Source organism: Phascolarctos cinereus, unplaced genomic scaffold (assembly GCF_003287225.1).
Source record: "Phascolarctos cinereus isolate Bilbo 61053 unplaced genomic scaffold, phaCin_HiC Scaffold_726;HRSCAF=1367, whole genome shotgun sequence".
Classification (NCBI taxonomy): Eukaryota; Metazoa; Chordata; class Mammalia; order Diprotodontia; family Phascolarctidae; genus Phascolarctos; species Phascolarctos cinereus.
The window spans coordinates 172,946,638-172,971,907 of record NW_027556098.1 but is presented as its reverse complement, the minus strand read 5'-3'; the positions used below and the strand labels follow the sequence as shown (position 1 = coordinate 172,971,907).

General features: G+C 43.7%; 1 protein-coding gene across 3 annotated transcripts in view; it reads left to right on the top strand.

Annotated features, from left to right (window-relative positions):
- The first annotated feature begins 1,269 nt into the window (after positions 1-1,269).
- FXYD6 (FXYD domain containing ion transport regulator 6) overlaps positions 1,270-25,270 on the top strand; it is a 44,877-nt gene continuing 20,876 nt past the window's right edge. The window contains exon 1 of one of the 3 annotated variants that reach the window (XM_020984763.1): positions 1,270-1,699. Coding sequence is in view for 2 of the 3 variants with exons in the window: in XM_078146845.1 (XP_078002971.1) it covers positions 2,479-2,515 (37 nt within the window). In the remaining variant the exon portion in view is untranslated. Of the gene's footprint in view, positions 1,700-2,463; positions 2,516-2,561; positions 2,581-25,270 lie in introns of those variants that run through there. The other 2 variants (XM_078146845.1, XM_020984762.2) reach the window with 2 other exon arrangements.

Here is a 25,270-nt window from a genome sequence, read left to right as displayed (position 1 = left end):
AATCCCTTAATAAAAGGATTTGTTCTGTGAAGTTTGGATTCAGTCAAAGGGCCCCGCTTAAGGACCTAGAGGGCCACATGAGGCCACAGGTTCCCCACCCCTGGATTAGGCAGAGTTCTACCATGTCTTGGGAACCAAGTATGAATCTATTATTCACTAATTGACCCAAATCCATTTTCAATCCATGCCTGTAGATATTAGTACCTCCTGGGGATGTGGAGTTCCCTAAGTGTATTATTACCTGCCGTGGGGATTGGTGACTTCCTTATCTAGGCCCTAAGCTTAACTCTCTAATGTTACAAAGGGTATACCTTCCTGGATTTGGTGAACAATACCTTGTTCCTTCTTGGCACAATTACATTTGGGATTTCATTGTCTGAGATTTTATGGAATTCAGTCACATCTTCTCTCAATCTTTGCCTTTCCATAAAGTACTTTGAGCATGATTGGGCATTGAGTTCCACAGGAAACTTAGACTATTGTTATCATGTCTCTTCCCAGAACACTGCCCCCACCAAGTTACAGAAGGTAAAATTCCCCCCTCCTCTAAAACCATGGTCCACTTGGCTGACTCCTGGTGAAGGAGTACAGGCAGGGAAAGGCCTGTGCTTTCAGTTCAATCCCAAATCCACTCCTCTGAGAGGTTTTGTTTACTCTTCTCTAATGGTCCCCAGAGTCCTGGGATTGTGGTGGTGGCAGCAGTAATACTAATAACTCCTATTTAGAAAGTATTTTATGGTTTCCAGGAGAGAGGTCCCCATCTCGTCCTTGCTTTTTTCCACTTAGACTTCTAGTGTTTTGTTGCTGTTTCTGGCAGTGCTGGGGCTACATCTCTTGAGATTGAGTGCCTTGAATCTTTGACATCCGGGGGTGAGGGATGTGCCTGAAACCCTACAGGTGTGCTGAACAGCAAACCTCTGGAACCATCTGGCCATCCTGGTAAGGACCACTGTCATCTGTGGTCAGTTACAGCTGAAAATAAGATTTCTCCTAAACAAAGGCTGGGCTCCCTGTAACTCCAGTGCAGTCATTCATAATTTTAATTCATTTTTTCCCTTAATTACTGAGGTTCCTAATTAATGTGGGCTGTCTGAGTCTAGTACTGGGCTTTTAAATGTTTCCATCCTTCCCTTCCCGTTGGTTTACTATTTCTGAGAGACAGAGTAGGAGGGGGGAAAACACTAGGTCTTTCATTGTGTGTGCATGCCTCTCTCTCATCCACTCCTACCACAGAAAAACCAAAAAGCAACAGCTGATTGCAAATTCTTTCTTCCACCTCCGCGCCCACTCTAAGGCAGGGCTCCTGTTGCTTGCTCCATGCTTGACTGGCCTTTTTATCTTTCTCCCTCCACCAGTCAGAGAGGAGAGGACTGTACATAGGACCATGGGGGGAGGGGAAAGGAAGGGGAGGGGGCATTTGTGTCTGAAGCTACCCAGAAGCCATTAGACAGCTGAGACGGATGCATCTGGGTCCCCAGACTTAACAAGAGCAGCCCAGCCCTGCCACGCACACAAATACACAGAGAACACTTTATTCCTGACTGCCTGGACTCCCACGCAGAAGAAGAGAGACGTGGGGGAAAAAAGCAAACGCTTACTTGCAAACCCCCATTTTACCCCACCACCCCCATCACTCCTAGTAATCTGAGAGACTTCTTGGGCCTCCTTGGATTTTCTTGGAGACTGGGGTTCTAGAAAGGTAAGTAGGAGTAGGAGTGGGCAGGGGGAAAGGCAGAGAAAGTTTTGTACTTGTTTCGGGGGAGGGGAAAGTGGCTTAGATGGAAGCCGCCTGGAGCCCAGGGATGGTTTGGAAATCTATTGACTTGCTGATGGCATAATTTGGATGGTTAGGTGAGATTCTGTCAGAGAAGGCTAAGGGTATGCTTTCAGTTGGGAAAATGACCTTAAGAGATATAAACCAGGGTTTTTTTTGAGGGGGGGGTTTAAGTGGAGATCTGAAGAAGAGGAAAAGGAGCTCATAGGAGGTATGTTGGGGCCAGGGACAGGAGAGCTTAAGACCGGGAAAGGTTTCTGTGGTTGTCTTGAACTCGGCATTTGAGTGGAGGTGGGGAGGATTTGTTCTGCTCCCCCTCACCCTTTTTCTTTCAGAGAGATTTTTTTTCCTTTGTTACTTAGGGGCTGTGTCAGTGGCGCAAGGGTAAGGGTATGTCTGCGTATAGCTCGTATGGATTTGGGAATGTGCCCTCGGGTGTGTGTGTACACACAAGTATCTAAGTAATAAAGATGTAGCTGGTTACAGGGTGATGAGTAGAGGCAGATTGAAGAGAACACTGGGGATCTAGTGTAGGAAATGTGAAGCTTCACTCCTCTTTAATCCATTTGGACCCAGGAGTGAATGCCGCCTTCTCCCCTCCTCCTCCTGACTCCCATTTCCTTTCTCCAATACTGTTGGAGCAGGCAGAGCTGGGGGTATTGACCACTACAATCCTCATGAGCACCTCTCTTCCCTCTCCCCACATGGACAACTGGAGGAGTAAACAGGGACCTCTACAAGGTGGGGGAGCAGAGTTTAGACACTGATGAGCTGCCCGGTGGGGTGTAGACAAACCTGGGGAATGGGTATGTTTCAAAATTTCCCCTCCTCCCTACCCTTCCTCCTTCCTCCCTTTCCAGCTCTCAGGTATTAAGGGAATGACTATTGTACAATCGTCTGTCTCTAGCTGCCGGCCGGTTTTCCCCTTCTTTGTCTCCCTGGGATGGCAAGGCTGGATGAGACTTGAATTGCATTGGGGTGGATCTCCATGAGCAAGCTGGGTGTCTAGGCAGTTCCTTTCCTGAATGGACCCCACCCTGGCTGGCCCTAGCCTTGCCTTGCCTTCCTCAAATTGTGTATGTGTTTCTGCAACTTAGCTTTCTCACGTGACCTGCCTGGTAGTTGCCATGGAAACTCCTCTCCAGTACTCAGCTTCTCTTCTCCTGCCCACTCCCCACCTCTATTCCACCCTTGCCTCCTGCCCCCTCCTCTACACATGGTTGCCTAGATACTGGTTATCCCTGGCTTTTCTGGAGACTGTATTCTGGATACCCAACCCCCATCTCCAATTTGATGTCCCCCAAGCTCTCTCCTACCCCCTCCTCAGCATAGACCCAATTCTATCTGGGCTGAGGCTCTCCCCTTTTCTGACCTCATCACTGCCTTTTCCAGTTCTCACACCCTTAGTAAACTCTCTCTCTCTTAGTAAACCTAGTAAACCTGGTAACCACAGCCCTTGACTCTGTATTCAGCTGGAAATCAGAAGGGGATTATCTTGTCTCTTGAAAAACAGAGAAAAGAGAAGGCCAGGAGGGAACTGATGGATGTCCAGGCTTTGGGAATCGGGGATAAGGGAGAATAGCAGAGCTGAGACAGACCTCGAGGCAGGAGGGCTAATATGGTTAGGTTGCCTTGGTGTGATTCCTTCCAGGGGATTGGTAATCTCCACTTTGGTTTCAAGGTCTAAAGAGTATGATTCTAGAAGATGAGGTGAAGGTATAGGCATGGGTTCTGCTCACATAGCACCATGCAGGGACTTGGAGGGGGAGGTCAATAAGGAAGCAGTATGTTATGGAGGATAGAATGGTGGGCTTGGGGTCAGGAAGACCTGGATTCAAATCCTGCCTTCATCAGGATTATTAGATGTGTGGGTGACCTCTGGCAAGTCATTTAGCCTCTGAATCTCAGTTTCCTCCTTTGTAAAATGAGGATCATAATGCGAATAGTTATCTACCTCAAAGGGTACCTTAAATTCAAATGAGATCATGTAAATGAGTTGCTAGGTGGTGAAGTGGATAGAACACATTCATCTTCCTGAGTCAGACTCATCTTCCTGAGTTCAAATCTGGCCTCAGACACTAGCTGTGAGACCCTGGGCAAGTCAACTATCCCCATTTGCCTCAGTTTCCTCCTCTGTAAAATGAGCTAGAGAAGGAAATGGCAAACCACTCCAGTATCTTTGCCAAGCAAACCCCAAATGGGGTCATGAAGAGTCTGAAGCAACTGAACATGTATCAGGCCCTTTACAAATATTATTTTATTTGATCCCATTTTTTGCTATCTTCCTCATTCTCAGCTATAGAGAAAACCATATGCTCAGTATCTCCCTCCTCTACAACCTTTGCTCCCTTTGACTCTGTAAACAGGGAAAAGGAAAAGACTCCAGAGATGAGCCCCATCTACCTCAGCAATGCTGAGAGAGTTGGTTTCTGCTAAGGGAAGGGAAATGGGAAGGGAAGGAAATAGCTTCTTGGGAGATAGGCAGAATGAGCTTCTCTGGTTCCCTCCTTTTCTTCTCCTCCCTCTGTCCTCCCTCCCTTTCCTCTCTCTCCCTCTCCTCTTCCCGCCCTTCTCCACCCATCTACTTCTCTCCCTACTTCTTTCCTTTTCCTCCCCTCTCCTCTTCTCTCCCTCTCCTCCCTCTTGCTCTCTCCTCTCCTTCCCTCTCCTCCTTCTTCTTCCTCGCCCCTCTCTCCCCCTTCCCTCTCCTTCCCTCTCTCTGTCTCCTCTTTTATAGCCTGCTTAGAACCTCAAAATGGAGCCTAATCCAGCCTAGCGAAGGAAGCTTCTGTGGTACCATGGGAAAAGCATTGACTCTAGGATCTGGGGACCTGGACTCCACTCCTGTCTCGGCCATTTATTATCTCCCTGACCTTGGGCAAGTCACTTCACCTCTCTGGGTCTCAGTTTCCTGAGTTGGGCTAAATGATTTCTGAGTTTTGTATGATTCTATGATTCTGAAGAGTGATTGTTTTTCTCTTGCTGTAGATGATGCCTTATGGTTAGGTTGCCTTGGTGTGATTCCTTCCAGGGGATTGGGGAAATAGCTACAGGACAGAAAAAAAAGATTATTATAATTTTTTGCATCCATAGACAGTTGAAAGGGAGATTATTTTGTTCTAGTCGTGGTTCCTCTAAAGAGTAGATGGTATTTTTTTTCCAGGGGCCTGTGAGGGAACCTTATTTTCTAAACTTCAGCATGGTGCAATGAATAGAGTGCCAGACCTGTAGACAGGAAGACCTGGGTTCAAACCTTGCCCTCCTGTAGCTGTGTAACCCTGGCCAACTCATTACATTTCTCTGGCTTTCGGTTTCCTCATGGGTAAAATGAGGAAGTTGAACTTAGTGACCTTAAACAATCCCTATCAGCTCAACATCTCTGATCCTGTGAGAAAGGCACAGACTGCTTCTGAGTCCTTGACTATTTTTCTGGCCATCCAGGACCATGAGAATGTGGCCCTCTCAGGGTAGGGGGAGGCTGCCCCAAATCAGAAGCCCATCAAAGTCTCTAATGTTGAGGGCTGGTTGAGGTTAAGAGGGTAAGGTCCCACAGGCGCCAGCTGGTGAAGCATTTGTGCCAGGCACCCCTTGAAGACCTTCTGTCTAACAAATTGTCTGTGAGACTGCCACAACTCCCTAGTGGAAACCAGCCAAATCACCAAATCTGGTGCCCAGGCAGCAGAAATGTGGCTCTGATGGGCTGGCATGGTCTGTCTAATGGAAAGAATCAGATCTTGGGCCCTCCCCCCAAGTTCTGCCGTCTGTGAGCTATGTGACCTGAGCCCAGTTAATCAACCTCTCTGGGCCTCAGCAGCCTCCTCTGAAAAATGAAGGGGCTGGAGTAGTTGACATTTGAGATCCCTGTGCTGATAAACTGTCATCACAGACAGTTTGTATGCTTCTAAGTACTTACCTGCTCATGCTTTTTCTAGATCGTAGATTGTACATTTAAAGCTGAGAGGGATTTTAGAGGCCATCTAGTCCAACCCAGCCTCCCCATTTCACAGATGTGAAAATGGAGGGTCAGAAATGTCCATGTCCAAGGTGACTCAGCTAGTGATTGTTAGAAGTGGAATTTAGATCCAGATCTTCTAACTCCAGAGTCAATGTAGGAAATTCATTAATTTTAGACATTCCCAGGTATCAGGCAAGAAACTCTCCAAATCCCCCTCAACCAACAGCCCTGTTATGAGACATCAGACATAATTTTTTCCCCTGGGGAGTGGAGTAGAAGGGGGCATTTCTGGGGAGCTTAGCTTAGATATTAAATATCATTTTTCCAGCCTATCTTTCTGGCCTTGTTATGAATTCCTTCCCTTTCTGTGCTTTACAATCTAACCAAATTGTCCTTCTTTCTGTTCCCCCCACATAGTACTCCATTTCCCATCCCTTGTCTTTGCTTTTAGTGTTCCCCCATGAATCGAGTGCACTCTCTCCTCGCCTTTGCCTCATGGAATTCCTTGCTTCCTTCAAGACTCAACAACCTAGCATTTTACAGTCTTTCCTGGTCCCTTCCAATTGCTAGGCTCCTCTCTCCTTGTATTTAATTAAGTTGTATTTGGTTTTTTATTCATTTTTTAATATATTCTGGATATTCTCTGTCTCTCTGTCTCTCTGTCTCTCTGTCTCTCTGTCTCTCTGTCTCTCTCTCTCTCTCTCTCTCTCTCTCTCTCTCTCTCTCTCTCTCTCTCTCTCTCTATCTGTGTTAATTCCCTAAGCTCCATGACAGTAGGGACTGTTTCCTTCTGTGTCTTTATAACCCTAGAGCTTGGTCCAGAGTAAGTGCTTAATAAACGCTTATCGAATCATTGGTTATTTGATTAGACGTCATTTAGTTCTTTATTTTGAAGGTGAGGAAACTGAAGCCTAGAGAGATGAGGAGACTTACCCAAAATCACACTGGTAGTAAGCGGTAGAATTAGGGTTAGAAGCTAGGGACCTTGGACTCAAAACCTGATAGTGTTTCCCCTATGTGACTTTCCCTCCATGGGTATGTTGTATCCATTCCTCAGCAGCCCCACCCTCCAGCAGAATCTAAGCTCTTTGAGGTCAGAGAATGTTTCGTCTTTGCCCATCCCTGGCACACAGTACCAACTTACAAGTTTGTTAGGTTGGATTGGATTGGAAGTGCTTAGGACCTTGCTTATTGACTAATTGGGCTGCCAAGAATGGAATGGGAGAAGAAACTGAATGAGGTGACTTTTCAGATCCTTAATAAGACTCTCTCAGAAATCTTTAAGAGGAGGACTGAGCCAGGTCAAAGATGGCTGTGATGTCAGGTTACTGCCCAGGGGAAAGCAGGTGGGACCCATAACCCTCTTCCTGATAGCAGTGTCATTATCAATGGCAAGATGTCTCCTGTCAAGACATACATTGGCAGCATCCCCTTGCTAGGATGGGAAAATGGGAGTCTGGCTTGGAGGTGTAAGGTCAGGAAGGGGACTGTGGTCAGCTGAACCAGAGAACCCACATCTTTTGGGAGATTTCTTTCAGCCTCTCCTAAGCCTGGATCTTGGGTCTATAAGGATGGGGCTTCTCTCTCACTACTGCTGCACCAGCACTAGCCTAGCCTCTAGGGGACCTTTGTTGTCCTGGCTTGGCCACAAAACTCTTTGTTTCCCTAATTTTACTTGAGACAAAAGCTGAAGTTTTCCAGAAAGGAATTTTACTAGCAAAGGAGAAACATAAATGAAGCAAGACATACAGTACAGATCTCATGAGTTTCAGAGCATGAAAATTTTATTCTAAGATTTCCCTCGTGCTGGTCAAAGAGGCCCACGCAGGTTATAAAGGGGAGCTTCCAAATCCAGTCTAACCTGTGTTTAATAGCTTGATGTTCTGATTGCCATTAACTTTAAGTGGGTCCCTTGCTCTAACTGTGCTCTGTGCCTGGCTGAGCTTTAACAAATGGCAGACCTCGACCAATAATACTTCTAAGTCTTTTTCAGCTTTGAAATTTTGTTTTACCAGTTTCCAGTCTCTAGCCTGAGGGTGAATTCAGAAGCATGTCTCAAATAGATCTGGCAATTTCTGGGTTCAGTTAGTATTTCACACAGAGAACTTGCTAGGTGGGTAGGGCATTGGGCCACGCCTCAGTGTGGGGGATTTTGAGGGTTCCAAAGCATGGTTCTGGGAGTACTTCCTCTCCTACCCATCTCAGTCCATGTGGCAATAGCTACTGATGCTGTGGACTATTTAGCAAAACCCCAGGTGAATCTTTTCCCCTCCCTCTTCCATGATCTTCCCCCAGGTGCAAACCTTGTTAGTTAGGACTCATCTTCTAGAGGTGCAGAACCTGTGTCCTTGAGGCCACATGTGGGTCTCTAGGTCCTCAAGTGTGGCCCCTTATCTGAATCCAATTGAGGATTGGAAGTCCAATCCAATCCCCACCCCTGAGGCTGTGTTCTTCAAAGTGTTGATCATTTATCCTCAAGAATTATCCATCCACAGCTCTTTTATAATTTATTGGACTACACAAATGTTAACACATATAGTTACAAAAACATATGATAGCCACTAGTAATAAAGGATGGACATCTTCAGTCTCACACACATATACACACACTCACATCTGCACAAGTGTACCCCCAAGTATACATACTTACACACACACACATTCTTATACACTGGGAGCCCCATAGAAAATAGCTTTTTAAAAATGAGAGCATTCCATGCCAGTGAGAAATCTGGGGTCTTGGCTGGTGGGAGTATTCTGGTTGTGATCTAAGGGCTTCTATGGCTGTGATTGCCCCCAAGGTGTTGGTTGCTTAATTGGGTGCTAGGGATGTCCCTGAAGAGGAGGCGTGGGAGGACAGCCATTGACCCTGCTGCCACTTAGGAGAAGGAACAGTGAAAGACCAGAAACTGAGGTCTTAAGTCTATTGCTCCAAAAAAGTGGGGACTATGGCACTTCACAAAGGTTTGACTATCAGCAGAGACGTGGAGTTATGCCATCCTTCCTTCTGAGCCATAGCCTTCTCCTGATGACTTCTCTTGAATTCAGAGTATCTGTCATCAGGCTTTCTGATTTCCCCTCACTGCTCACTTACCTATCTTCTTTTGCCTCAGGACTAGGACTGGGGAGCCTGAAGGGATGACCTAAAGGGGGTTTCTCTTTGGACTAGGGAAAGTAACTCAAACCTAGGAACCAACAAGACAGAATTAAAGAGGGAGAAGAGGGTAAAGAGTGTAAGAGTGTACATATACCCAGACCAAATTAAATACATCCTCAGTGTTATACCTACATGCTTACATCTACATTTTGATATGAACTCTTCTGTAAAAACACACAAAAAAACCATACGCCTCTAACAACATATGAATATATACCAGCTGTTTGATCTTAGACAACTTATAATATCTTTGGGCCTCAATTTTCTCATCTGTAAAATATGGCTAATTATTCTTCTGCTATTACCTCCCCCAGAAGATTGTAAGGAAAGTGGTTGGTAAATTTTAAAGTGCTATATAAATGTGAATTATTATTATTCCTCCCTGAGAGCCACATATTCTCTGTGCTCTGAAACATGTAGTTCACATGGTTGTACAAAGTTACTTTTTCTCAAACCTACACACCTTGCTTGTTCTTTTTTTTTACCTTTTACTTTCACATGTTTCCCTGCTCTCTCATCTGGGCTCTACTATCAAAGCCCCTATCAAAGTTTGAAGAAGTTAAAATTAAAATCCTGAGTGAGCTGATGTTTGGGAGCCACCCTAAGGGCTGAGGCCAAGGAGGGGAGCTGGGAGCTGGTGTAATGGGTTCTGATGACTGGGAGTTTACTGAAGTTGACAGATTAAGGAGAGAAGATGGAAGGCTGGTGGGGAGAGAAGTTTGCAATTCCTTCTCAGCTATTCAAGAATCCCCAGGCACTGAGCTGCCTTTGCAGGATGACTAAAAGAGCTAATGGGGATGAACTCATTAATTTAGAATGAACTAGAATTACCAGTAAGATAATGGGTAGAGTGTGATAGAAAGCAGGGTACAAGGACCCTTAGAGACCATTAAAGGGTGGGCTGATCCATAAAAACAGAAAAAAGCTACCTTCCCAGAGGTGGCAGACTGGGCCAGGCCCTAGGTTAGTTACTAGCCTTGCTTTGGCTCAGGTTTGGTCTCTCTCCTACTTAGAAAAAGCAAACGACAGGTTTTCACCTCTTCTACACTTTCCATGGTTGCTTCCTCTCTTTTTCCTCCTAGGTACAAGTCCCCATTATTCTTAGGAAGGATGGTACAACCCTGACCTGTTTGCCATCATCTTAATTGACTAGCCAATCTTAAACCCACAAAGGAAGGCGTAAAGAGGTGACACAGCTCAGCTGTGAGACAGGCTGGCCGACAAGCGTCTTGGCCCTGGGTGTGAGACAAGCATGAGAGAGGGCTGTTGTTCCTGTCCTTGGGTTGGTGGTTAGGGTGAGCCTGAATTGTTCTTTGTTGGGAAGAAGTGGGAGGAGGCAGAAATTCAGCCACTGGACGGACTCTTGGTGCCCCGATCCCTCTGCTTCTTGGGTCTGTGTTAGAAATAGACTTGACACCAAAAATTTAGTATCAAGAAAATTTATTATAAAGAAAGTCCAGAGGATTTAGACGTTTCTGGCCAGAGGCGGGCTCCACCCCTCTTCAGGAGGGGTGGGCCCTGAGTGCAAGGGAAAGTGTGCTTTTATGCAGTTGAATTCAGCCGGAAACCTCCCAGGCCGGGATTGGTCCAGCCCTTCCCAGGTTACACCTTTCCTTACATGTTTCCCCTTGATATGCTCAAGTATGCTCCCCCTCCCTTGGTCATACGTCCCATGACTCGTTAATGAGGTTCTAATTTTATGCGGCGTGTGTCAGATAATAGTAATGAAGTTCATTAAGCAGGCGCACTAGCACTTTTCAGGTGTCCTCAGGTTGACCCTAACTGGTCTGAGCTGGCTCGACCCTTATCTTGATTTTGGGGTCTTTTTGGAGCAATCCACTTACTTTTTATTGGCTAAGCCCGAGCCCACCTACAGTGTACTACTTCCTGGAGCTGTTCTTTAAATCTCTGTATTATTCTACCTGTGGAAACATAAGCCCTTCTAACTAACAGTCTGTGACTTTTCAGGCTGAGTATTGGGCTAGATAGTAGCTGTCCAGACTCCTAGGAACCACACGTGAAATTTTTTCTGTAGTGCAGGTTGTTGTCTTTCTGTGGGAGGCTGTGATGGAAAGATCCAATTATTAGGAGTCACAGCCTAATTTGTGACCTGTTTTTGTGGATAGGCCCCTGTGAAGAGGTCTAGAAGTTTGGGGTGCTGGAACCCCAAGATTGCCATGCAAGCCGTGCCTGAATGAATTCAACTCAAATCTTCCAGCCAGAGAAAAAGTTTATTAGAGATAAAACATATAGGCCAGGTGATGCCCATAAGGATTAGCAGACTTGAGAAAAGCTCAGCCTTTTGGGCATGAGAGATTCTCCGAGTTTGAATGGGGGCCAGGGTGGATCCTATATACACTAAAGTAACTTTGGATGGCCAGAGGAGGGGGCTGGGAAAAGGGTCTAGGTGGGAATTCCAATTGGAAATTCTGAGAGATTGAATTGACAATGGGAATAGATAATGAAGGGAACTGGAAGGCATCTGCATAAGATCAAAAGGTGGAGCTAGGGCTTTCAAAGGGAGATAAGGGGAGTTGATAAGGAACCCTTTGAGACCTGAGTAAGAGCTTTCTGGGTGGGGCCCATAGACAAAAGGGAGCCAGATTCTTTTTAGGGGAAGGGGCAAAGGTACATCTGAAAAAGATGCAAAGGTAGGGCTAGGGCTTTGGAAGGGAGATGAGGAGCTGGGGCGGTAGAGCCAGGTTCCCTTTAGGGCAAGGGGTGAAGATCTTTGTCTGGGCCCGCACTCCGTCACCTGGAGGGCAGGGTTCTCTTCTTGTTTATCTAGCTTCCCTGGAGTGCAGTAGTTGGTACTTAATCAGTTTACTGAATGTGTAAATGGGGCTGAGATTCTGGTCCCAACTCCTATCAATAACCCATTGTGACTTTAGACTACTCACTTCACTTGCTCTGCCTCAATTTCTTTCTTTATGAAAAGGTCAGTATTATTCTCCCACTTGGACTTTATGACATTGTTTTAAGGGTTAAGTGAGATAAAGGATATGAAAGTGTTTTGAAAAGCAGATGGGATTAAGGGCAGCTAGGCAACACAGTGGATAGAGCACCAGTCCTGAAGTTAGGAGGACCTGAGTTCAAATTCGACCTCAGACCAAACACTTGGTACTTACTAGCTATGTGACCCTGGGCATGTCACTTAGCCCCATTTGCCTAAAAAAAAAAAGAAAGAAAAACAGATGGGATTGAGAGATTGATTCTAGTGTTGGGGTACGTTAAGGGGACATTTAGCCATAAAGGGGAAAGAAAGGTGACAAGCACTTACTAGGCACATACCATGTACCAGATGCTGTGCCAAGCACTTTGAGGTAAATGCTATCTCCATTTGATCCCCATACAAGCCTAGGAGGTGGGTGCTATTATTATCCCCTTTCTACAGTTGAGGAAACTGAGCCAGACAGAGGTTAAATGACTTGCCATGATCACATATCTAGTAAAGGTCTGAGGTTCAAAATTCATTTGAACTCAGGACTCCTTCCCCCAGGTTCAAAAAGCATTGAACTTAGAGGCAAACAAGCTAGGTTTGAATCCTGGTTTGTTATGAGACCTTGGGGGCAAGTACCTTCATCTCGTTGCACGTGAGGTGTATTTCCTCATGTGTAAAGTGGGAAGGGGGATTAGATCACCTTTTGGTCCCTTTCCGCTCTACAACTATGATCCTTTGACCTCTTTAGACCCCAGTTTCCTCCTTTGCAAAATGAGAGGATTGGACTCCATGGTTCCCAAGGTAACTTTCATCTTTAGATCTGTGATTCCAATGAGCTGCTAGATCACAAAATCAGATATCTGTTGGCAATTCCTATATTGCAGATTTCCATGCCTAAGCCAGGGCTTCCTTTCTTTATCATCTCTTTCGCCACCATATCAGACCCTGTTCTAATTGCTTGTGGTCCTTTTTCCTAGAAGTAACTACCTATTAAAGATAACTACCTCTCCTCTTCTAAGGAGGGTGGAAGAGAGGATGCTTTTGCCTACAGCTGCTCTGTTTTCCTGTTCTAGGTTTCAGGGAACACCTTGATCTCATCTAGAATTCTCTCAGAATCACAGTTACATAAGTTTCTATGTCATACAGAATCATCTCCACGTTGGCTTGTCTCTGGGCTACTGATGGTGGCACCGAAAAATGTTGCATTTGTCAGCTGACTCAGCTGCCAACTCCAAGATGGCAAAGTTTCTCAGGAGCTGAGCTTTGGTGCCCAGGGAGAATGTGGGAGTGAAGCATCTCTCTCCTCCATGCTCCATTTTAGTCTCACACATTCCTTGGAGCTCAAGGAGACAGGGAAACAATCGCACGTTTGACTCTACCTAATAGTTCCTTCAGGACTGGAAGAGATCCAGTGGTAGAGTCAGGACTGGGAAGTCACAGGAAAAATAAGGCTTCTGTCTTACTAATGTTGTACTGAGAAATCAGCGAGCGAGACCCAGACATAATTTAAAATGTGGATTTATTAGTGCACGGCTGCAAGGGGTATGCACACCCAAATCAAGCAGCCCCAATCAGGGGCAGAGCTTGAGTTTATAAAGGCAGAGGCCACAGAGGAAACGGCCAGGGGTTGCATAAGTGGGAAGTGACAGAAGCCAAACAAGCGATTGGTTAATCCTGCCTTTGGGACCACATAAGGATCATGGAATGGATTGGAGCAGGTATCTTTCTTGGTGGGTTTTCTAAGGTGGGAACTCCTATTTCTGTGAAGAAGGGAATACAAGGTGAAGGTCAGAAAACAAAATGGAGTTCAGCACATGGAGTTCAGTACTTCATTTATAGGGTTGGTCAGTGGGACAGTCAAATAGGAGTTGGTAAGGGCTTATTAATGGGTAGGTAGGTAGCCCAGTGGATAGATTGCTGGTCCTGTTGTCAGAACTCATCTTCTTAATGTTCAAATGTGGCCTCAGACACTTACTAGCTGTGTGACCCTGGGCAAGTCACACAGTTTTGCCTCAGTTTCTTTTTTTAGGGAGGATTTGAGGTAATGGGGATTAAGTGATTTGCCCAGGGTCACACAGCTAGTGAGTATCAAGCATCTGAGGCCGGATTTGAATTCAGGTCCACCTGACTCCAGGGCCTGTGCTCTATCCCCTGCACCACCTAGCTGCCCCAAGAGCAGTATTTTGAACCTACATCTGCTGACTCCAAATTCAGCACCCTTGTGCTTTCTCCCTCCACACCCTAAGTTGCCTCAGTCTCTTCATCTGTAAATGGAGCTGAAGAGGAAAATGGTAAACTGCTTGAGTATTTTTGCCAAGAAAGCTCCAAATGGGGTCACACAGAGTTAGATACAAGTGAACAGCAACAACAAGGAGGGATTCTTTAGACTGTAGACCCACAGATACTGCATGCAGATTGTCTTACAGGCTGATGGGTATGACATTTTTGGGAGCTAAAAATCAAGACTCCTCGACAGTGGCTTTAAAGCGGGATGGGGACGTTAGAGGTTATAGAATTTGGCCCCTTTGTTTTATAAAGAAGGAAACAGACCTGGAGAAGTAAGTTAACTTGCCTAAGTTGCTAAGTTACTCCACGTGAGTAGGAAGTAGCAGAACCAGTATTTGAATTCTCAGATTCTAAACGCAGTACCCACTATCTCTCAACTTGGGGGAAAAAAAAGCCTTGTTAAGAGTACACTTTCTTAGGGGGCAGCTAGGTGGTGCAGTGGATAGAGCACTAGCCCTGAAGTCAGGAGAACTTGGCCTCAGACCAAACACTTGACCCTAGCTGTGTGACCCTTGGCAGTCATTTAACCCCAATTGCCTAAAAAAAAAAGAGTATATTTTCTTCTTTTGAAATTGAGTCTGTTACAGAATAGGATGATAGCCCTTTTAGACAATCCTTTTTCCTTCTGGTCTCCAAGCCTCAGTCTCTCTCTGAATCAACTTGGTGTGGTAGAGTGGAGAGAGTACTAGCTCTGAAGTCAGATGATCTGGGTGCAATCCCTCCTCTTCCACTTGTGTTTCCTTGGGCAAGTCCCTTGACCACCATGTGCCTCAGTTTTCTCGTATGTAAAATGAAGGGTTGGATTAGATGGCTCTGATATCCCCTCTAACTCTATGATCTTATAGCTTAGTCCCCATCAATTTTCCTGTATTTGCAAGGGCATCATCTGAATTCCAAGTCTCAGTTAATCCAAAAAAACTGAAAAATCAATATTTAGTGGCATATTGAAGCCCTTAAAATGGAAATGGTGAGATTGGTTGCATTTTTTTTCCCCCTGAAATCACAAGGGAAAGAGCTCTGGAGTCAGAGGACCTGAATTAAAATTCTGCCTCAGATACTTCCTGCCTGTGTGATCTTGGGTCAAATCATTTAACCTTCCTGGCCCACAGTCTCTATGAGTGGTTTAGGTTAAATGGTCTCCAAGGTCCCCTGTAGCTCAATATTACAGTAGTTCAAACAAGAGAGGATGAGGCATGAACTAGGGAGGTGGTTGGGTGAGTGGATAGGAGGGAACCCTCATTTGATATAATTGTTCCTTTTTGCTGGGAACCAAAATAAAAAATTAAAATATCTCTAGTCACGGATTTTCCCATCAACCTCCTGAAATGATTGCTAGGATGCATGCTGACAAGCTACCTGTTGTTCACTGGCTCTAAGTGTCAGCAGAGCAGCGACCTTCCTCTTTCTTGCTCCTGGCCCTTCTCCCATCCTTGAGTAGTGGGATCCTGGGCAGTAGCTGATCCCACAGCGAGCTCATAAGTGTCACCATAAGTGTCTCTTCTAAGGGGCCAAGCCAGGCAGTGGCAGCTTGATCCATAAAGCAACAAGGAAGATGGTTTTCAGTAGTCAAATGGGTTCACTGCCACAGCCCTTCACAAAATTGTGAAGAATCACATTTCACGTACAGCCTATTTCATATTGGACAAAGCACTTTTGCAAGCTGTATTTTGAATAACTTTTGTACTACCTGCCTCACAGGGTTGTTTTAAATATTATTCCCATCTTACTTTGAGAATCCTGAGGGTCAGAAAGGTTCTGTGACTTACTTAATGTCTATGGCTAGTAAATGACAGAGCTAGGACCCATGTTCAAGTGTCTGCTTTCCTCTGCCATGTTGCACAGATGAAATCTGTCTTGAGGAATTGGAGGAGGCTTTTTCAGGGGCAAGTGGCATTTGTGCAGAGTGAATGTTAGATTTTGACAGATGAAGATATTGAGAGCATTTCAGATACAGGGAAAGGTATGAGCAAAAGCACAGAGCTAAGAAAGTAATAAACTATATTCAGGGAAATTTAAGTAATAGTTCTAGTAATTGACATTCATATAGTGTTTTAAAGGTCAAAAATGCTCACATAAAGTGTAGCATTTGGGCCACATAACCCTGAGATGTGGTTACTACAAGTATTATCCATATGTTACAAATGAGGAAACTGAGGTTCCTCCATCTTTAAGCATATCTTTATTTGACCCTATCATATCTTCAAGCTACCCTATATGCCTCCTCCTTTTCATAGCCAAACTCTTAGAAGAAGTGTCATATACCTTTTTTAAAATATTTAAATGTTTCCCTGGTGTTCTGTATTCCCTCTAGCATTTCCAATGGTATCTCCTGGTATTCTGTATTTCCAATGGTATTTCTTCTCTTCCTACTTACTTCTCACCCCTTTGCAAACTGCCTTCCAATCTCACCACTCTATTGAAACTGCTTTCTCCAGGATAACCAATAAATTTTCAATCACTAAATCTGCTACCCTCTTCTCAGTCCTCACCCTCCCTGATTTCTCTGTAGCATTTGTCACTTATAACCACACTCTTCTCCTGAACCTCCTTTCCTTCCTGGGTTTTCATGACACTACTCTCTTGTGATCACCTTCCTATTTATGTGCTTAACCTATCTTGGGCTCCTTTTGCTGGATCATTATCTATATCTTATCCCCTAACCTTGGGTGTCCCCTAAGGTTTTGTCTTTGGATCAATTTTTTCTCTATACCTTATCTCCATAATTTCATCTGCTACCATGGGCTCAATTATTACCTTTTTGCAGATGACTTTTATACCTATATAGCTAGCACTAGTTTCTTTCTTGAGCCCCAGTTCTACGTCACCAGCTACCTGCTGGGCATCTCATAGGCACCTTGAATTCAACATATCTAAAACAGAATTCATTATCTACCCTCCCCTGGCCAAACCTGTCCATCTTCATTCCAAAATCCCCTTTTCTTCTGTTGAGGCCACCACCATCCTTCCCATCACCCAAGCTGGCAATCTTAGAGTCATCCTCATATCTTCATTCACCCTCACTCATATATGCAATCAATTGCTATGATTGATTTATTGTAGCTCCATAGCATCTCCTACAGATGTTCCCTTGTTTCCACCCATACAGTAACCACACCAGTTTAGGCATCACCTCTGCTCCAGCCTCCTAAATGGACTTTCAGTTTCTAGTCTTTTCCCTCTCTAATCTATTATTCACCCAGCTGCTAAAATAATTTTCCTAAAACCTAAGCATCTGCCTTGAAGGTTGTTGTGAGAATAATCAATCAAATGAGATAATATTTGCTTAAAAAAAAGTACCACAGTGCCTGCTACATAGTAGGTGCTATAAATGCTTACTCCCTTCCCCACCTTCCTTGCTCAAGAACTTTAGTGGCTCCCTTTTGCCTCTAGGACAAAGTACCGATTCCTCAGCTTGGCATTTAAAGCCCTTCATATTCTGCCACCAGCCTGTTTTCCCACATTTGTTGCATATTATTCTCCTTCACATCAATCAATCAATAAGCTTTTATTAGGCACCTGCTATTTCCAGGCACTATGCTAAACCCTGTAGTCTGGTCAAACTAGCCTATTTGTTGTTTCCTGAAGTTGGAATTCTCAGAATTTTGTTTCTTGCCTCCATGCCTTTACATACACTGTGCCCCCCCCCAGCCCATTGTCAATGCTCTATATCCTTACCTCTACCTCTTAAAATCTCTAATTTCCTCCAAATCTCAGTTATGCACCATGCCCAATGGGAAGTCTTTCACGATGCCCTTAGTTGTTAGCACTAGCTCATTCTTTTTTTTTTTTTTGCTTTGGTAATTGGAGTTAAGTGACTTGCCCAGGGTCACAGAGCTAGTAAGTGTCAAGTGTCTGAAGCTGGATTTGAACTCCAAGGTCCTCCTTACTCCAAGGCCAGAGCTCTATCCACTGTGCCACCCCACTGCCCTGCACTATCTCATTCTTCATCAAGTTGGCATGTTCATACTTCTCTGAGCACAGGTTGTATCATGCAGTAGAAGGCTGGGATACTTGATGTGAATGACTGTTCCATCTTTATCCCCAGCACATAGTTCCTTGTACATAGCAGGCTTTTGGTAAATGTTTGTTGGATTTCCTAGGCAGAACTAGTTGGAAGAAAGAAAAGAAGTCAGTGGAAACTGAGAGGCTTGTCATATGGAAGAAGCAGGATGGGGTACTAGAAAGAGTCAAGTACAAGACTGGGAGTCAAAAGACCTGGGTCCCCCTTTGCTAGTCATTTGATAGGTGACCTTGGGAAAGTAGCTTAAATGGTGATGCTACCTCCTTCCCCAACCCTCTTAGGGTTGTGAGGATTCTATGAGATCATTACATGAGATCATCTCCTATTTTAATCACCCTAAGCAAAGCTTGATTAGGAATGGAAATACCATAGAAGGAAAGAAATCATTAACATTCAAGAACATTAGAGAATCACAAAATTTCAGAATTAAAAGGAGATTCAGAGGACATCTAGTCTCATTCATACATGAACAGTTATTCCTCCTACGATATCCTTAACTACTCATCCATCGTTTTCTTGAAGGCCGCTAGTGATGGAGAACTCTCTTTTGCTTTTGAAAAGCTTTAATTCCTAAGATGTTTTCCTTTTTATTGAACAAATATCTGCCTTCCTGTTCTGAGTTCTGCACATCAGAGCCAAGCAGAACAAGTCTAATCTTTCTTTCATATAACAGCCTTTCAAAAACTTTCTTCTCCTGGTTAAATGCCCCCAAATCTATCAACCTTGTTGAACTCCTGTGGACATGTATGTTTTTCAATGCCCTTCCTAAATTGTGGCGCCCACAGCTGAACAGATCTGGTTTCATCAGGGTAGAGTACAGAGGAACCTACCTCATTCTGGTTATTATATTTCTGTTATTCATTGGCTGATCCCTTTGGATCAGCAGTAATGGCCTTCCTTCTCAAACTGTTATTGGCATTTTACTATTTTACTTTGATGTAATTATTATGTAATATGTATTTTAGCTCTCTTTGTTGATGTCTTATCCTCTACTAGGTTATAAGATCTGTGAAGGCAGAGAGACCTTAGCTTATCAAGATTTCATCTCCTTCCCAGCACTTCACTATGTTAAGGACAACATTTGTCACATAGTAAGCTCTTAATAAATGGTGGTAGTTCTAATGAATGCAGCCTGCACATTCCATTGTTTACTCTTATTAACACTTAAACCCACTAAAGCTCCTAGATCTTATACACATGAATTTTTTTTAGCTATTCTTCCCTCATATTGTATATATGAATTTGATTTTTGAACCAAAATATAAAACATTTAAGTTTATAGCTATTAAATCTGATCCTAGTAGATGTAGCCCATTACACTATCCTATTCATCTTTGTTGATACTGATTTTGTCATTCAACATGTTAGCAGATAATTCTTGGTTTCTTGTCATTTGCAAATTTTGTAGGTAAGTCATCTCTATCTTCATGTAAGTTATGGGATCACAGGTAATAGGATTTAGGGCTCTTTATCAAGGGATCTTAGAAATAATCTATTCTAATATGGGAATGTTTTACATGATAGCACATAATGCAACTTAGGGAGGGGAGGGAGAAAAATTTGGAACTCAAACTCTTGTAAAAATGAATGCTAAAAATAGTCTTTACATAAAATTGGAAAAAATAAAATACTATTAAAAATAATCTAGTCCAATCAAACTAGTTTACAAATGAGAATCAGAGAGGAAAAGTGACTGTTCAATGTTACATAGCGTGTAAGCAGCAGAGCCAAGATTTAAACCGACATTCTCTGACTACACATTCATTACTCTCTCAATTATTGCATGATGCCTCTTTTCATTGATAAAAATATTGTATACAACAAAGCCAGCAACGGAGCCCCGGAATACTACACTAGAGACTTCCTTCCAAATGGCCATCTATAGCTAGCCTTTGGGACCATAGTTCTGACTCTGCCTAACAGAACCATTATCTAGCCCATGTTTCCCCATCTTAAACATAAGATTATCGTTTGTGACCTTTAGGGGAGAGATTGTTTCATTTGTGACTTTGTAGCCTCAGTGCCTAGCTCTGTATCTGACATATAGTAGATACTTAATAAATGCTTGCTGATTGATTTTGTCAAATGCTTTGCTAAAACCCCTTGCACATTATGTCTGAGGGATTCCTCTGATCTGCCAGTCTAGCATGCCAGGCCCAAAAAAGAAAATGAGTTTAGTCTGGTACAACTTGAATCCAGGCTGTTTTTTAATGCTCACTGCTTCCCTTTCCAAATGCTCACAAACCATCGCTCCAATATGTTCTAGAATGTTGACAGGACTCATCAGGCTCACTGGCTCATTTGAAGCTTCTGTGGAGCCTTTTCCTCTTTTGGAAAGTGGAACAACATTTGGAAGTATTCCATCCTGGGCCCCTCTCCCATTTTTAAAAGGATCACAGATAGCAACTCAGCAAATACATCTGCTAATTGATTCAGTCGTTGGGGATGCAAGTTGTCTGCTCTTAACTTTGGAACTAGGTACTTTCTTACCATCTCCCAACTAATTTGAGGTTCCAACCTCCTGTTTGTCATCTTTTTTAGATGCTAGAATTAGAATACAAAAAAAACCCAACAAAAAAATCTCAAAAGGCTAGAATGATGGGCCAAATCTAAAAAAGTTAATAAAAATTAATAAAAATCCCCACATTTGGGTTAAAAAAATAAATGTTATTAAAATAAGAGCAGGGAGGCATGGCATGAGCAACAACAGTTCATGTGTAAATGATCTAGGAGGTTTAATGAATTGTAAACTCTATGTGAGTCAACTGAGTACTGCTGTATTCAACTGAACAAACTTCTATTAAGCACCTTCTAGGAGTAAAGGCACTGTGCTGGGTGGTGGCGATATAAAGAGAAAAAAAAAATTAAGAGGGTGCCTACTCTCAATGAACTTACATTGTACCAGGGAATATACTATGTATGCAAGTAAGTAAAGAAAAAGTGAACAAAACATACCTTGATCTGACATCTGGAGCACTCTGCTTGGTTTTGGACTCCACATTGACAAGCTGATGAGGGTGTAGAGGAGGGCACCCCTCCCTCCATATCGTTCCATATAGAAGTCTTTATTTGAATGCTCCATGACTAACTGTCATCAGTGCCCTCCTTAACATCCCCCAACAGGAGCAAATTGCATTCTCTAAGGTACCTTCCAGTTTTGAGATGCATTGATTTTGTTCTGTCTTTCTCTGGCCAAAGAACATTCTCCTTAGATAAGCCAAAAAGCATTTATCCAGCTCTTGCCCTCAAGGAACTCACAGTCCAATGGGGAGACAACACGAAAACTGCTGTGTATAAACAAAATATAGGTACAAGGCTAAATTGGAAATGATCAACAGAGAGAAGGCACTAGCATTAAGGGGGATTGGGAAAGTCAGTTAATATATATTTATTAAGCACCTACTAGGTGCCAGGCACTGTGCTAAGCACTAGGGATGTGAAGAAATGCAGAAGACAGTCTTTGGTTTCAAGCTCATCGTCAAAGCAGCATGCAAACAACTATGCACAGATGAAATATAATCAGGGTGAATTGGAGATAAACAGCAGAGAGAAGGTTTTCCTTATTAAAGACAAGAAGCAAAATAAGAGTTTGGGGAGATAGCAGGAAGAATGCAGTTGCAGTGAAGAAGCCTATCCTTGGGCAGGAGTTCAGAGCCTTGGCTTGGGTTGGCTCCTCATAGGCTTGGTATCTGGACATCAGACTGCCCAGCTCCCTGTCCTTGGGGGCTAAAGCTTGAAGGCATCTAACCTCCTCATATTAAAGATGAGGAAACTGGAATCCAGGGTGTTTAGGTGACTTGTCCAAGGTCATACAATTGGTTGGTAGCAGGCAGAACTAGGCTGAATCTCCTGCACTCTTTGTATTACATCCCATTAATCAAACCAGGAAGGGTTTCCTGCAGACCCTTGATCATGTATCCCACTGTGGTTTGGCACCTTCTTCCCCCTCATTTTGGAGGAAAGGGTTCCTGGGGATCATCCACAACAGGAAGATGGCACTCTATGCTGACTTTTTGTGGATGGAGTAAAATGGGTGACTTAATAGCAGAGTGGGCTCTGCAGCTGAGCTTTTACATCATCACCAAGCTGATCTGTCAGACAGCCAAGGAGAGGCAGGAGAGATTTTCTGCCCTGTAACAACAGCTGTTTTGACTTTTCCACACTCTACACATCCCCATGGCACTGTTCCTTTGCTGGCCTCCAACTTGTCTCAATTTTAGAGTATTGCCAGGTCAACAAGAAGCACAGCAAAACAGGAAGGAGACAGAAGGTGCTGGGACAGTCAGAGACCATAAAGGGAAACTGGCAGACTTGGATTTTTCCACTACAGCAGCTCTCCACTCCTTTCCCTGCTCCCCACCTTGATTTCCCATTTCAGGGTCTTTCATCCTCTCTTTTCATTTGTATCTCTGACTCAGGCTTTCTCACTGCCCTTATATTTCTACCTTTCTATCTTACTTTTTATCCCTTCCTTTTATTTCTCGGTCTTCCTCTGTATTTTGCTCTCTGTTTCTGGCTCTTTGGGGAGCTCTCCCTTTCTCAATTGTTCATTCTGTCTCCCTCCGTCTCTTTTTATTTGTCTTGTTCTGCCCTACCTTTATCTCTCTTTGGGACCCTTTCCTTTCAGATTTAGTTGGGAAAAATTCTCTCTCTCTCTCTCTCTCTCTCTCTCTCTTTCTTTCTCTTTCTCTCTCTCTCTCTCCCCTCTTTCCTTCATTTCCCTCCTCTCCACCCTCTTTCTATCACACACACACACACACACACACACACACACACACACACACACACACACACACACACACACACACGAGCAGTGTCTGCCTTCAGCCCAGCTCCTCAGTCAGACGTGTTCTTCCAAAGTTACAAAATTAACCGGAGCCTCAGATGACTCAGGTTGTTTTTGTAGAGGGAGAAATGTTGGCTTAGGGCATCATTTTTTTTCACCAAGTCCTGCTCTGCTTTTGTCAGCTTCAGGCTAACCTTCTCTTTGCTCCTCAACACTAGACTCACCCTGTGAAGAAGAGTCAAGTGTGATCCTGGCTAGGGAGAGGAGAACATATGGCAACTCTCCCCCTGTGGTCCCCTCCTGCTTTCCCTGGTCTCCCTAATTCCTCCTTTCTCCTCTTTCAAGGGAAGGTAAAAAACGAAAATAGAGGGGTATGAAGCAAGAGACAGCATGTTGTGGGGAGGAGGAGGAAGCTTACCAGTGACCCACAGAATGAGATCTGTTGCCAGGAACTACTTCCCTGTGGTCAGGGGTAGAGTGTTGGGCAGGTGAGGTGTTTCCTGGACTAAGGAATGTGAGGTCACTTATAAGCTTGGCCAAACTGAGGTAAGGATTCCAGCTCTAACATTACAGATTGCAAGATACCAGAGCTGAGCACAAGGCCTGTGCCCCTTTCCTGTTGGCTCCTCCAAGACTTCTTAGTGTATCAGTCACAAGACAACAATTCTTTTCTCGCTTTAATGTTGGCCCTGCCACCCTGAATACAAATGAGACTTTATTTAGAGGATATCTTCAAGGTATCTTCATTCCTAGTCCAGGGATGCTTTAGGTGGTAGAGTGGTTCTCTTGTGACCCTCATACCCTGTACATGGGAATTATATACAGCAGTACATGACAGGGGGCTGTCAGAGCTTAAAGGCAGTTATGGGTCTAATCTCTTGTAAAATTGACCAAAAATTCTTGCAATGAGAATCTCCAAGCGCACCTTCCCACAGCTGCAGGGCTAGAATTTCTGTCAGAAAGAGTCTGACATTAGAATTCAAGTGTACACTTAAAGACCTACAGAGGAATTAGCATTATGTAGTTTCTCTCCTCCCTCCCCCATCTTCTGCTCAGATACTAATTGATGGGCAAGGTATTTCTCCCTTTTAACATTTTAGCCTTCTATATTGGGTCCACCGCATATCCTCTGAATCTAGTTTAAATAGTCCTTAATATCGTAAGTGACTAGATCCATATGAGAAATGGGCTTTCAATGAAGTAGGAAAGATTTGAGCTAGACCTAAGAAGAAACTTCTTGGCATCGAGTCTTTGGAATACTGGAAAGGTTTAAGATTAGACTCCCCCCTCCCCATCCCCCACCTACAAAGAATTAGTTTCAGCTCAGCAGGCAAGGAATGGACAAGTTGACCTCTAGAGTAGGGGCTCTTGAACTTAAAAAAAAATTCTTAACTATTTCAGTATAATTAGTTTCCTTTGTAATCCTGAGTACTTTATTTCATGTATTAACAGCATTCTAAAAAGGGGCTTAGACTTCATAGAGTTAATCAGACTGCCAAAGGGGCCAGTGACACAAAGTTAGCAATAACTGCTATAGAGAACCTTCAGAGCATGTAGGATTACAAAATGTCAGGGTTGGAAGGGACTATTGAAGGCAACTGGTCTAAACAGCCCAAGAAGAGAAATACAGTTATCCCTTCCACATTGCGATTTTCCACATCATGATTTTCCCCATTGCAGTTTCAATATATCTCAGGTTGGCATAAGAAATTAAATGGGAATTTTGGCGAAGTTTTGCAGAAGCCAAAGATGACACACAAAGGCCAGTGGATGACACAGAAAAAGTTTAGAAACTCAGAAATGCATAAAATATATGTATGGTCTTGTATAATATAACCTATGACCAAATACTTAACCGAAATTTTACAAGGTATTGTAAACACCCCATAAAAGAAAAAGAGAAAGGAAAAAAAATTCAGACTTCTTCTCTGGTACAAAGGGAGGGCCAAAAAGTTTTACACAGATTTTCCAGACCTTGGGGGAGCTGCAACCCTAACCCCCTCAATGTGGAAAGGATAACTGCATTGGCTATAACATTCTCAGTAAGTCATTCATTATGTAGACCTCCAGGATGGCTTAAAACTCTTTGCAAACCTCAAAGCAACATTAAAAACGTAACTTCTGGCTATTTGTTATTGTCCTCTCCTTCCGCTTCAAGACAGCTCTGATTATTATCAGTAAGTACTTTTTCCTTACATGGAATTAAAAATCTACCCTGTAAAGAAACCCTCCATTGCTTCCTCAACAAAGTGCTTGAGACTTAATTTAGGATGTTAGAATTAGAAGGGGCTTACTGGGGAGATAATCTGTTCATCCCTTTCATTTTACAGACTTCTAGCAAGGGAATATG